Source organism: Carassius gibelio, chromosome A2 (genome assembly GCF_023724105.1).
Source record: "Carassius gibelio isolate Cgi1373 ecotype wild population from Czech Republic chromosome A2, carGib1.2-hapl.c, whole genome shotgun sequence".
NCBI classification, from domain to species: Eukaryota; Metazoa; Chordata; class Actinopteri; order Cypriniformes; family Cyprinidae; genus Carassius; species Carassius gibelio.
This window is the reverse complement of record NC_068372.1, coordinates 6,390,352-6,403,109: the sequence shown is the minus strand read 5'-3', so window position 1 is coordinate 6,403,109 and position 12,758 is coordinate 6,390,352. Positions and strand designations below refer to the sequence as shown.

General features: G+C 38.5%; 1 protein-coding gene across 9 annotated transcripts in view; it reads right to left on the bottom strand.

Moving 5' to 3' along the window:
• LOC128025086 (histone-lysine N-methyltransferase 2C) overlaps positions 1–12,758 on the bottom strand; it is a 108,348-nt gene that overhangs the window by 4,247 nt on the left and 91,343 nt on the right. For 8 of the 9 annotated variants that reach the window (XM_052611090.1, XM_052611098.1, XM_052611125.1 and 5 more), the window contains 11 exons: positions 12,640–12,757; positions 12,387–12,528; positions 10,977–11,155; positions 10,721–10,857; positions 7,509–7,722; positions 6,132–6,271; positions 5,214–5,315; positions 3,941–5,096; positions 1,979–2,115; positions 1,744–1,874; positions 417–588 (listed from right to left, as the gene is read on the bottom strand). In XM_052611090.1, the coding sequence (XP_052467050.1) occupies positions 417–588; positions 1,744–1,874; positions 1,979–2,115; positions 3,941–5,096; positions 5,214–5,315; positions 6,132–6,271; positions 7,509–7,722; positions 10,721–10,857; positions 10,977–11,155; positions 12,387–12,528; positions 12,640–12,757 (2,628 nt within the window). The remainder of the gene's footprint in view (positions 1–416; positions 589–1,743; positions 1,875–1,978; positions 2,116–3,940; positions 5,097–5,213; positions 5,316–6,131; positions 6,272–7,508; positions 7,723–10,720; positions 10,858–10,976; positions 11,156–12,386; positions 12,529–12,639; position 12,758) is intronic. The other variant, XM_052611116.1, reaches the window with a different exon arrangement.

Genomic DNA, 12,758 nt, shown 5'->3' with positions numbered 1-12,758 from the left:
TTTTTTAGAGCATTTTTAGAAACTTAATTTTTACAAATGATAAACCACCCTATTTGTCATATACCACCCTAGGGGTATATGAAGTGAATCAATGCATTTGTGGTAGAAAAATATCCATATTTAAAACTCTCGGTGGTAAAAACAAATGATTAAATAAAAAAACTTAATGAACCATCTCTGTGTGGTAAAAAATAAAATAAAAAATTAGTGAGGAATGCCAAAAATAAAGGCTTAAAAGAGACATATTACAATAAGATGCTCTTAGAGGAATGACAGAAACTGTAGTCACTACTCAAGGCCCATCTGAATCCCTTACAACTTTTCCTTTTCAGTCAGTCTGATTGAACCTGGCCCTTTCAGACGGGTGAGATGACCAAACATCATCTTCACGGAGCGGCTCGTGTGCATGGACTCACCTGGATGCGAGAGTGAGCCAGATACACGTTTGTCTTCCAGTCACTGGTCAGACGGCGGTACTGAGATGACTTCGAGTGCACAAAGTGCTTGCTGTGAGAAGATCCTCTCTCCACCACGGTTGAGTTCTGGATGCACTGAGATGCTCTGGACCACACGGAGAGGATCTTCAGCCTGTAAAGAGACGATGGCAGAAACAGAAAGAAAACATTATTTCAACTAAAAACGTAAAGGTCGCCCATTAAATATGACTGAAACATCCTCAAACAGATTTCGCTTGTATTCAAGCTGATCACGCAAATTGACCAACATCTCAACTGACAACAACAATGGACCCGCAGGTTTTATGAAGGTAAGTTTAAGACTTTTTAAGACCATTTTAACATTAAATAAAGAAAATATGAGGATTAAGTTAAAGAAAAAACAATATGTCAGTATGTTCTATAAGTGTAAACATCCAGGGACCACAAAACGAATTGTGTGTAACATTTTGAAAATAACTTCCAACAGATCTCAATTTATTTTTAATTACCGTATTTTTCGGACTATAGGTCACACCTGAGTATAAGTCGCACCAGTCCAAAAATACGTCACGACGAGGAAAAAAACATATATAAGTCGCACTGGACTATAAGTCGCATTTATTTAGAGAACGAAGAACCAAGAGAAAACATTACTGTCTCCAGCCACGAGAGGGTGCTCTATGTCTTCAGTGTAGACTACAGGAGCACTGAGCAGCATTAGAGCGCCCTCTCGCAGCAGGAGACGGTAATGTTTTCTCTTGGTTCATTTCTCTCGGCTCATGTCAAATTAAAAAAATAAAAAAATTCTAAACTAGAAATTGGTAATAACTTTTAGTGTACCTTCAGATAATATTGCTAAAACATAATGTTATTCCTCTATATTTGTGTCTTATTTTGAAAGTTTCTTAAATTAAGCACTGAAGTTACAAGAAGTCTCGTATCCTGAGAAAACGATCAGAATGAATTGAGTTTAAGATTAAAACAACAACGCATCTGTCAAAGGTTTCTCAACTTAATTCAAAGCCAAAATCCTTCTGACATATAACGCTTTATGTTCAATGTTTATGTTAACTCCATTTTGATCAATTTGTTTCATTAAAACAAAACTTCAACAATCTTCATTTTGCATTTGCGCATGCAATAATGTCATGACTTTAAGACTTTCTGCTACAGTGTAACAACTTTTAGGGCAAATTAAGAAAATAAATTTTTTGCACATGCAATTTTTCCTAAAATTGTGACCGTACAATATTTTTTAACAATACGATACGATACGATAATTTTTTTACGATATGCAGCTACTGACCTCTCATGATGGGGGAATGTCTGCAACTCAGAACGAGCGCAACCAGATGGATTGATGGACAGTGGAAGCACCAACATGGGATTACGTCCATAACGGAATCGATACCTCGAGCACGCCTCCACACCTGGCAGCTACGATACAGTGACAAATCACAAAATGAGCTCATCGGAACTATCTGCACGTAACTAGACAGCTCACGTTACAATATGCAGTGATAAAAGTTGACCGTACTTACCGATTCAGCAATGCGGGCAACTGCTGAGACGGTGAGCCCAAACAGGTCTTCTCCCTTCAGATAGATGGGGAAGAGTCTCAGCATACCTGTCTCAGCCCTCCTCTCAGCCACGGGCCCAAGAACCTTGTCCCAGACACCTAGAGCACACAAACGAATAAAAAAACGATCATGTCATTGTTGCAGGTAGAACTGATGATTATTGAACCTCAAAAAACTATTAAACAGTTTTATATAGGATGTGATTTTATGGGATGAATGTGGGTGTTTTCAGAGTGTATATGGAGCTCATCAAAGGTTATTCTGTGGTCTAAGGGTGATTTTAAATATTAAAAGGCATTAGAGTCCACTTTAATGTTCAGTTACAAAGTGAAGGCACACTTTTACACTCATTTCAGATTTGAAAGTGCTTTGATTCTGTTCTTTTAAAGTGGCTTTAGAGTAACTCTAGATTGTGGCCAAAACATCACTTAGTTTGCAGACAAAAGGCAAGTTTGTAGTTTTTAAAACCGTGATGAACATTAAAGCTGCTGTTTTATTAAAGCTGCTACGGTTTAGTCTTGTTTTTAATTGCTATTTTATGAGAGATGTTTAATGTTTATCATATAGTAGTTCTGATCGATCATACATTTCAAAATAATAATAAAATATAATTATATTTGCTCAGGGTCTCTGCAGAGCTCAAATATAATAATACTCCACACAGTCCACACAGAATAAACCATGTATTGAGATTCTTAAGCTGAGGCACACATTCATTAAAGACTTATCTTATGAACAAAACGGTAACTGCAAGTGTAAAAATACTATTTTAGATGTTCTATTTAATATGTAACATATACTGAAAATGGTTTATCTTATCTATTGGTTTATCAATATATCAATACATATGAATCAGAGGCCAAACAATATTAGATTTGGCTGATACAGTAATGTGTTTAAAGAAAGGCATATTATTTAGCCTGTGCTAGTAAAATCTCTGTATTGAATGTGTTTAATGTTTATAGTCTTTTCTTGGGATGGTGCAAACCAGAGAAAATTTAGTTTATGTTGAATGAAATGCTAGATACAGTTTAAGTAACCAAACTAGCAATAATAACCAGAAAAAAGACTTCATGCATAATGCAGGACTTATTATACACTAATTATACACAAGCCTGATATTTATTTTGAAACGTGTAGGTTTATCTATTTCCAGCTGCTCATAGAAAAGGTGATAGAGATAACAAATGCACTCTTATAACCATTTACAACATATAAACACCACAAAGTAAACATTGTCATGATTCTTTATATATGTAAGACTTTTATGACTGTAAATTAGATTTTCGACTGCATGATACAGCATGCTTTTGGGGGGTTTTCCACTGAGTACAGTACCTTGTACTTTTTTTAGTACCACCTCGGATAAGGTTCCTAGCGAACCATACCATTACCAAAATGTGATGTGTAAACCTTGCTGATCACTGATTGGCCGGAGAGAATTGTCTCTACCTCCGTCAATGAACTTGCAACACTGACACTAAACCTCGATAGATTGAATTAGCACAGCCAACGAGGATCAAATGCAACTGTTTTTGAATGAATGCAACAGTTTCGAACGAGCGCACTTTTTTTAAAACAACAAAGTAATGATTGGTTCGTGGTCTGTGGGGGAAGTACATACGGTCCTTTCATTGATAGCTGAGGAGCGGATCCAGCAAGAGCTTAATGGGACATCGAGAAATTAAAACTTTATTTCAGGAGGTCCTTCAGCACGGCAGTAGAGGTGGCACAACTATAATGAGATGTCTATAATCCCGCCCACTCTAAAGCGGTTCTAAACTGCCGTGGAAACGCAAACCGAACTGAACCGAGCCATACCATGTAGTGGAAAAGTGTCATGTAAGACTTTTATAGAAACTCTGTCAGCTTTTATCAGTATATGAGACATAATTAAGTGAGTGGAGACTGTGAAAGCTGTACCTTTAGCAGTGGTGTCGGTCAGCACCAGATCCTCGTAGCCCTGCTCAATGACACGGATGCTGAATTCGGGACGCCCCTCATGTTCTTCCACAGAACAGATGTACCGGCAGCGCTTCAGGCCGTGCCGCATGCTCCAGTAGAGACGGCTCACCTCGTAGCCAGGTGGAAAGATAGCTACGGACGAATGAAACGTGGGCAGCAGGGCAGGGGGCAGCTGACCCATTGCATGGAAAAGCAAACTGCCCACTCGAAAAGTATGGCCGCGTTCAGGCTGCTGCACGGCCCCCGCTAGCTGTCGTAGCTCATCTCGCTGCACGAAGACACGGCGGAACACGGAGAAGCAGCGTAGTTGCTGTTCGAGATACAACCCGGCGGCAACGCCAGATCCTCGTGGCCGGTGCTGGTGGCACAGCATTGTCTTATCCTTGAAAAACATACAGCCGGCCTGCAAGGCGCAGGTGAAATGGTAAACATTGAGGCAACGCAGTCGGTGGCAGCCACTGGTGGCACCCAAGCGCTGACAGAATGCACAAACCACCGTTTGCCCTCGTTGGCGCGCCAATTCCACATTGATCAGAGCCCCCGCTTGCGTCTCGTAGACCTCGGAGGACCAGAGGGCACAGTTGAGGTGCACCCATGTGTCCAAGTCTAGGTTGAGCAGCCTGGCTGGGCCATCTGTCATCCCGTCACCTATCTGTTGGCAGAAACAGCATCGGCGCCGATCAAGGGTGGTTGAGCACGGTCGCAGAGATGAGTTAAGCTGCTGCAAAAGCTCCTCAACTTCTGACTCCGATGTTTGGGTGGCAACTTTTGGTATTGTGATGTGTACCGTCCACTTACGCCAGCGCAGGCCTTTCCACCTTTTGGCGTGATGCCATGGTTTGTCTTCCATGTGGCTCTGGGAACATGGTTTAAGCTTTACCGTCATTTTGAGATGGCTCTCCGATATGCTTTCTGGTTTGGATTCTATCTTGATCGCTTGAGCTGCCTCAGCTGTTGTGAAAGCCGTGTGGAGGTTCGGCGAGGAAGGGGACGGTTTGGGCTGGAGTTGGGCCAGGCAGTGGACATCCAGCGAGGACATGTTGTTGCTGTACTGGTGATGCACTTTAGAGGGGCTCTGATTCAGAGCACTTTCAGGAAGTAGAGCAACAGATGCCTGGAAACGCAACACAGAAACTTAAACTGTGTGCAACATTCATCATAGCAATTTATTCATCAGTCAAATAAAATCAGCCATGCTGTTTGCATATGGATTATGACAGAGCAAACAAACCTTGGTGTCAGCATTCCCTTTGGACTGAGAGGAGGATGAGTGCAGAATGAGACAGCTGTGACTGCAGAACACCAAACCACCATCCGAACATAACTGAGACTCCTGGGAGAAATCAGAGGAGGACATCGGGTTTAAAAATGCTCATCTTGTCTTTCTTTGCAAGTTGTTTTCGCTTCTGAAAAATGACTTTCCTGCTGATGTAATTATGCATCCTGGGGGTGGGCACTATGGCAAAAATATCACATTGTAATATTTTCACGAAGGACTATGATTCATGATAACATGACGAGTATTTTTAATGTTGGTTTTTAAGACTAATTTGCAAGTTACTGAGCAGCTAAAACGAGCAGGCCCTACAACTAAAGAAACACAGAACAGAAAACAGAAATGACAAGCAGAAGGACAAATAAATACAACAGTACAAAGATATAGAATTATGAATGTAATCTGAAAGTAATGAAATGTAAAATATAAAATTGTACTAATGAAACACAATATATAATGTTTTGTTTATTCAAATTAAAAAATGTATTTTGTAGTCTGATCAATATTAATGACAGTCAGTAGCACGTTTTTTAGGCCACTGTCACTTTAAGACCTAATGCAATCTAATATCCTATGTTCTCACAACTGTTTATCTAAGACATTAGTAATTTTGTTAATGTGAATACTGGCCAAGGCGGGCATTTTTGGCATATTTTTTTGTCTATTTAACCAATTAGGTGCACACCCAAAACCCAAAATATACTTATCATGTTCAGGTTCTGCTCACAATACAATGATCCAATCAGTTCCCACTCAATAAAATAAAGTCCCACCCTGCATTTCACTTGGAAATATGCCACATTTCAGAACTAAAATGGGTTTCAAATGCTCTTTTGAATTCACTAAGTGTAAACTAAAATAACATATTCTTACCTGTGCTTTGCCCTGCTCATCTTTGGTCATTTTCCTCACACCATTTCCCAGGACAACCACTTTACAGTGTTGACACCATTGTTGCTTCGGTCCTGGGCTTTCCTGTATCTTCTTATTCTGCGCTCTACCGCCAACAAGACCTGAAAGACATCCACAGTTGTCAATAAAAAGAAAACGTTCTTCCTCCCAGCTCTGATTAGCGTAAAAATGGCAATCAGTCAACTCTAATTTGAGCTGTTTCACTTCCCTGCAATGAATGCAGGGTAATCTTGTATTGAAGTTTTTAATCTGATTCAGTACATTCATTAAGTGTGTATCTGACACAGATGAGCAGACTTCAATAGGATGGAGTTCATGCCAAGATCACTAGTGTGTTTAAGTAGCTTCTCCAATCGTCCAATCAATAGTGATTTTCCATCAGCCAGACACAGACACAATACTGCACAGTGATGCATAAACAATTCCTGATTGCTATCCTATAATTGTATTTGTGTAAACATGCTGTATGCAACCGTATACTAATCAAGTTAATTCTACCGCTACATTCTGTATCCATGATGTATTATGCACCATAAAAGTGATTTATTTATTTATTCAGTTATTCATTTAAACATTGTTATCATTGTCAGATATAATGTACTAAAAGTATTTAATATATTATATATATATATATAAAATAAAATGTTCATTTGGTTTTGGTTTTATTCTTTACTCTACTGTGCAAAAGTCTTAGGCCACTAGTATTTTCACCAAGAAAAAAAAATGGTTTTAAGTAAGTTAATTATATATTTTGCTGTAGTGTGTTAGTAGTAAATATCAAGTCTACATTCCCAAACATTATTTTTGCCATTAAATGTAATAATCCAGTGAGATTTGTGTTTGCACAAAGAACTGTGGCAATGTCTCCAAGACACTTCAAGAAACCTGCAAAGCTACAGAACTGTGCAAAGGTTTAGGCACTTGTGTAAAAATACTCTAAAGTAAGGATGCTGTAGACTTGAGTAATGATGTTGAGCTTTGCATCACAGGAATAAATTACATGTAAAATATGCTTTTAAACAAATAATTCAAATAGGAATAATATTACTATTTTAACAGTATTTAAATGCAGCCTTGATGAGCACAAAAGACTAAAAAAAAAAAAAAAAAAAAAAAAAAAAAAAAAAACATTTAAATTACGAACCCAACCTTTGTTTTGCTTTTTCTTTTTTTCCCAAAACACTAAAACCAAAATTAATTTAAATCACCTTTATGTTGCATTATACATATCCAAAGTCGAGGATAACACGAAGAACATCTTTATGGAGACAAAGACATATATTTAGCCCGAAACCACTGTTAGAAAGAGTTAACTGTGACAAAGACAGTGTTCCTCACTTTTGGTATGGTTGTGCAGGAGCTGCAGGTGCTGGGGTGCTTGCTGTGTGGCCCGCAGTCCATTCTGCTCGTGAAGTGCAGAGGCCAGACGCTGTGGATCCACCGAGGTCTTGATGGCTCCCATAGTTCCCCCCGGGCCGCTGCTGACCTCGTAGCTGCTGGGGATCTTCACACGGATCAGGTCAGCAATGGCTGCAACAACGTCAGTGATGTTCTGAAAGACCACAGTGAAGAATAAGAGGGGTTTAGATATTATATCATACATTAAAATTAAAAAATGTAGTAGCTCTGTTTATTGAGGCAAGCATCACTATTCCTACTGCTTAGTATTAGGGGTTCAGGCAGCAGGTTTTTCTTATTGGCAGAAACAACTCACATTTTCCTCAGACAATGTAATAATCAAGTTATTTATACTACTGTACTTCTGCTCACTCCATTTCAACTAACTGCTTGTAATATGAATTTAAAGATACAATTTATAAGATATTTGCAGTAAAATATCCAAAAACCACTAGGCTAATGTTATATATTTTGTCCAGCTGATTACTAAAAATATCACTTATGTTTTCAACTACTTGTAAATCATGAGAAAATTCCCATTCTAAACAGTGACACTGGGCAGTGCAGTCGCCTGTCAATGACGTTAGTTCTTCTTCTTCTTAGTTTTATGGCAGATTGCAACCATGGCGTATCAGGTGCATACCGCCACCTACTGTATCGGAGTGTGTAGCATGGATATAAATCTAATGACGTTATTTGTTATCATTTGTTACCCTTTGTTACCGCCTTTACTGACGTAGAAACCACATGACAACAGTGTCGTGGACAAATGCGGAAGTAGCTTTGCGACAAACTTCAACTTGAAAGGGATGCCGATCTCGCTTGTGTTTTACTCGACAGGTGAGTTGTTTTGATTCGTATCTTTACAGAAAACGTATGCTATTATAATGATCAACAAGATTAGTATTATGGGGCACACATGCCAAATGCGGGGGCTATGCGTCTCTAGACCTGCGCGAGGATGCATCTGATCCATAGTCTGATCGCGTCTTTGCATTAACCCTCTGGAGTCTAAGGGTATTTTTGGGGCCTTGAGAAGTTTTGTCATGCCCTGACATTTGTGTTTTTTTCAGTTTCTTATAAATATCTAAATGGGTAAAGTCTAATATCACTGTAATCAGCACAAACTGGGCTATAATAATATGTGAAAAATGTTATGCATGGTTAGTGAAAAACTAAAAATGTTAAATCACTTGAATAAGGCAATAAAACACATACATAAAATTGGTTGCCGGAAAAGTTGAGAACTGGAGCTTGTAGCCTAGAATTTTTCTTTCTGAATGATGTGAAAATCATCTTGTTTACTCACTCACAGAAAACAATATATTGATTTAAATTTTCTAAAACACTTTTTGTTGGTAAAAGTCATATGCGAGTAGGCGTCAACTATCATGAATATCATTGTGATTTACACCTGAGAAGACAAAGGCCTGCATAATGAGCTGCATAATGAGCCTCTCATTCAACTGTGCCACTGTGAGGGAGGACTTACAAGAAAGAATGTGAGAACAAAATAAAAGTATATAATTTTATGTTTGTAGTTTATTAAGAATATATTTAATTATCCCACAACATAATTTAATATCCACTTGGGGGAGCAGTTAAACAGTTTATTAGGGACAATCAAAGCTGACTTTCAAATTTTTTGGCATCCTTTCTCTAGTCACACAATCCTTCAGAAATCGTTTTAACAATCTTATTTTCTACCAAATAAACCCCATTTATTATCATCATCATCATTATTATTATTATTATTATTATTAATGTTGAAAAGAGCTGAGAATATTTTTCAGGTTTTTTTAGGGGGAATAAATCGAAAGAACTGCATTGTTTTTATATTTGTTAGAGTTATCTCTATTTGTCACATTTATATTATATACATCAAGCTTTTGAATGGTATAGTATTGTATATTGTTATTGAAACTTCATAATGTTTCACTTGATTATACATTTAGTCAGGAATTATAGTTTGGAAAAAGTATTTGGAAAAAGTCTAACTAGTAAAATGTTTACACGTTATGTGAAAACTAGTACAAATAAATAAAAAGAGACTTACTCATGTTTATGATCTCTGCTGAATAAAGTGCTTCATTCTTTTTTCTGAGGAAATCCATTTCTCAAATCCTCAACCACATCACATCTTTTTGGGGTGAATTATGTCTTAGTCCTCTCATCGCGAAGCAAACAGTAAAATAAAATAAAAACTTGAAGAATAGTCTCGCTGCTTTTTCTTCTGTGTGGGCGTATTCAAGCCGCGCGCTTCAGTTTGAATCTGAATAGCGCGTTCAGCGCGGGGGCGTGGTCACATTAGATATAATGAGCGGAGATATGAAAAACAGACATTGCGTTGTTTTCATATGGATTACTTTATCTCAGAATATTTGTTTTCGGCAGCACTTGTTTAGTTTAAAAGTAGACATTCCAGGCTTTCTATAGATATCTCTCTCATGTCTCTTCGTTGAGTATTCACTGAGTTACAGTTCATTTTAATGAAATGTTTGTACATGACGATCAGCGGAGATAAAGACTGTAGACAGCGCACCTTGTTTGTTATCTTTATTTTATAAGTGCACAAAGGTTTTTTGTTATTATGTCTGTATCCAAAAAAAACTAGACCCTTTACAGATTCGATTGATGTATTGCTCTTATCTGTATGATTAAAACTGAGAGTGTAATTTAAGTTCTTTTCGGGGTTATCAGGTGAAAATGACTCAAAACGCATATATGCGTTAATCGACTCGAAAGGGTTAACTTTGTATGTAATCTACTCGCGTAAATCGTTGAACTCGCGTTAAATCCATGATTTATGTTTCCGTCTGATTGATGGCTGTCAACGGTTGGGTAGAAGACAACAAATCCCATCATCCACGCTCCTTCTTAGCGTCATCAAACCGCACGATTGTTATTGTTTTGTGCACCCTCTAGTGGCAGGTCCTACAACCTGTACCTTTAAATGATCTGTCAAATGTTGTGTATCTGCCCATTCTGTAGCAGGGAAATGGCTGTACTTGTTCTTCCATGGTTTTGTTGTACTTTATTATTTTTTTCTGTACTTCATGTTCTTGTAATGTCATTCAAGGCACATTCTGCAGTGGTGCATCGAGTGATTTGGATAGAAACGTATTTCTCTGGTAAACACCACTGTTCCTCACCCCAGCAGCTGCTGGCTTCAGCGTGATGGCGATGGACACCAGTCCAGTGTTGGAGCCGTTCTGCACTGATCCATATTGAGAGCCGAAGAACACTGATGAAGGCTCCGTCTTGACCTCTCGTAACCTGACCTCTGAGCCTACAAAAATAAAAATATACAAAAACATAAAAAAAAAAAAAAAATCCACTGTGGTCTCCCAGCACAGCACGAATCATTTATAATGTAAGTGTAGGCACAAATCTGAAGGAGCTTATTACCTTGGCTTCTAAAGACAGGAAACATTGGAATTACTGGGGACAGGGCTGGAGAAGGAGGCTCCTCCTTGACCAATGAGAGATCAGGATAGCGGCTGACCTCCATGCCATGGACACTCTCTGGGGAGGACGACGGTACAAAGCTGTCCGGGGTGTCTCTGTCTTCACAGTGCTCCTGTCCCCTGTGTGTACAGGAAAAATACATCGATACGTTTTAAAGTGCCTCTATTATGGATTTTTGAAAATCACCTTTCATGCAGTGTGTAACACAAGTTAATAAAAACATCCTGAAAAGTTATAAATCTGAAAGTGCACCGTGTATAAAGTTATTGTCTCTCAAAAGAAAGAGTCGATTCTGAATCTTTGAAGTGAGTCGTTTTTAAAACGAATCCCAAGCCGTTTCATGTTGACGTCAATATGAAACATTAGCATATAGCCTGTCCACTTGATGGTCTTTTCACTTTGGTCTGAATGAAAATGCAAGTTCATTCTTTGCCACTAGGTGCTGCTTTAAAAGTAGAGGTTTCCCCGGTAACACTGTAAACAAAGCAGCACTGCGCTCACAAACGCTGCTTTATCAGTCGTTACAGGCATGATGAAATGAAAATGAGACCAATCCAACCAATCACCGCAGATTAGCGACATGCAAAGAAAGGGTTTGAAAAAATGTATCATTAAACTAATCGTTTGGGAGTCGTTGAGCAAGTAAGGTAAAAATAAATGCATATTATAAGACAATGAAAGTGCTTTTTGACCTTGCATTCATGTCAACCTGTTGTTGGGGCTCCCAAAACTGAAATATTAACATTTCATTACCTATAATAGGGGCACTTTAATTGAGATGCTGAAAAAACAGACTTAAAACACAATCACATTCAAAGTTCTGTCAACCTGCTATTTGGTTTCCCTTACATTTACACACATACCATGGGAATTCATTAATTGGGGCACTTTTGAAAGTTTCAAAATAATGGAACTTCTTCAAAAGGGTTTCATCTGTGTTAAGGCATTTGCTCTGGAATAAAAGGCTGAACAAGGCCTTGATCAACCTTCAAGTGGATTTTGATTTAAAAGTGGATTTTTTTAAAATAAAAGATTCTTAAGTTGTGTGATTCTAATGACATTTTTCCAGTTTTTGGAGAAAGAGTTGGGCTTGGATTTGCCCCTTGAAAAAGGTTAGCTAGCAGTCAATGGAAACCTAAAAAAAATTTTTTTTATTTTTAGCAGCATTATATGACCCCTTTAAAATAACTGTTTTCTATTTTAATATATTTTTAAATGTTTACTGTGAAGGTGCATGGTCCCTGCTAATACATCTAGAATTTAGCAAAATTGCAATTATAATTATTATAAAGAAGTGTTAAAAACGTCAATGGGAAGTGTACTTCCAGTTCTTGTTATCTGTCTACTGACCTGAGCTCTTCCTGGTTGTTATGAGGCGGGGTGGGAAGGGAAGCCGGCACATTCACAGTTTTGGGCCCCTGAGCCAGAGCTCGAGCCAGCAGCTCCTCCTCAGCCTTAAACTGCAGCGGTCGAGAAAGCAGCCCTTTGGTGACTGTTCAAACAAACATCGGTGTCATTATGAATATTATAATACATTTATTTTTATCTATGTTTTGAGTTGTTGCTATAAATTGTTCATCATCATGGCCAACAATGACGCCACCTTTGCTGGCAAGCTCCTCTGTTGTGGCAAAGCCATTGAGCAACTTCTGGCGCGCCACTGGAGGAGGAGTCGGGGGAAGAGAGGCGGGAGGCGTGGGAGGGTTACTCAAATTATTCTGC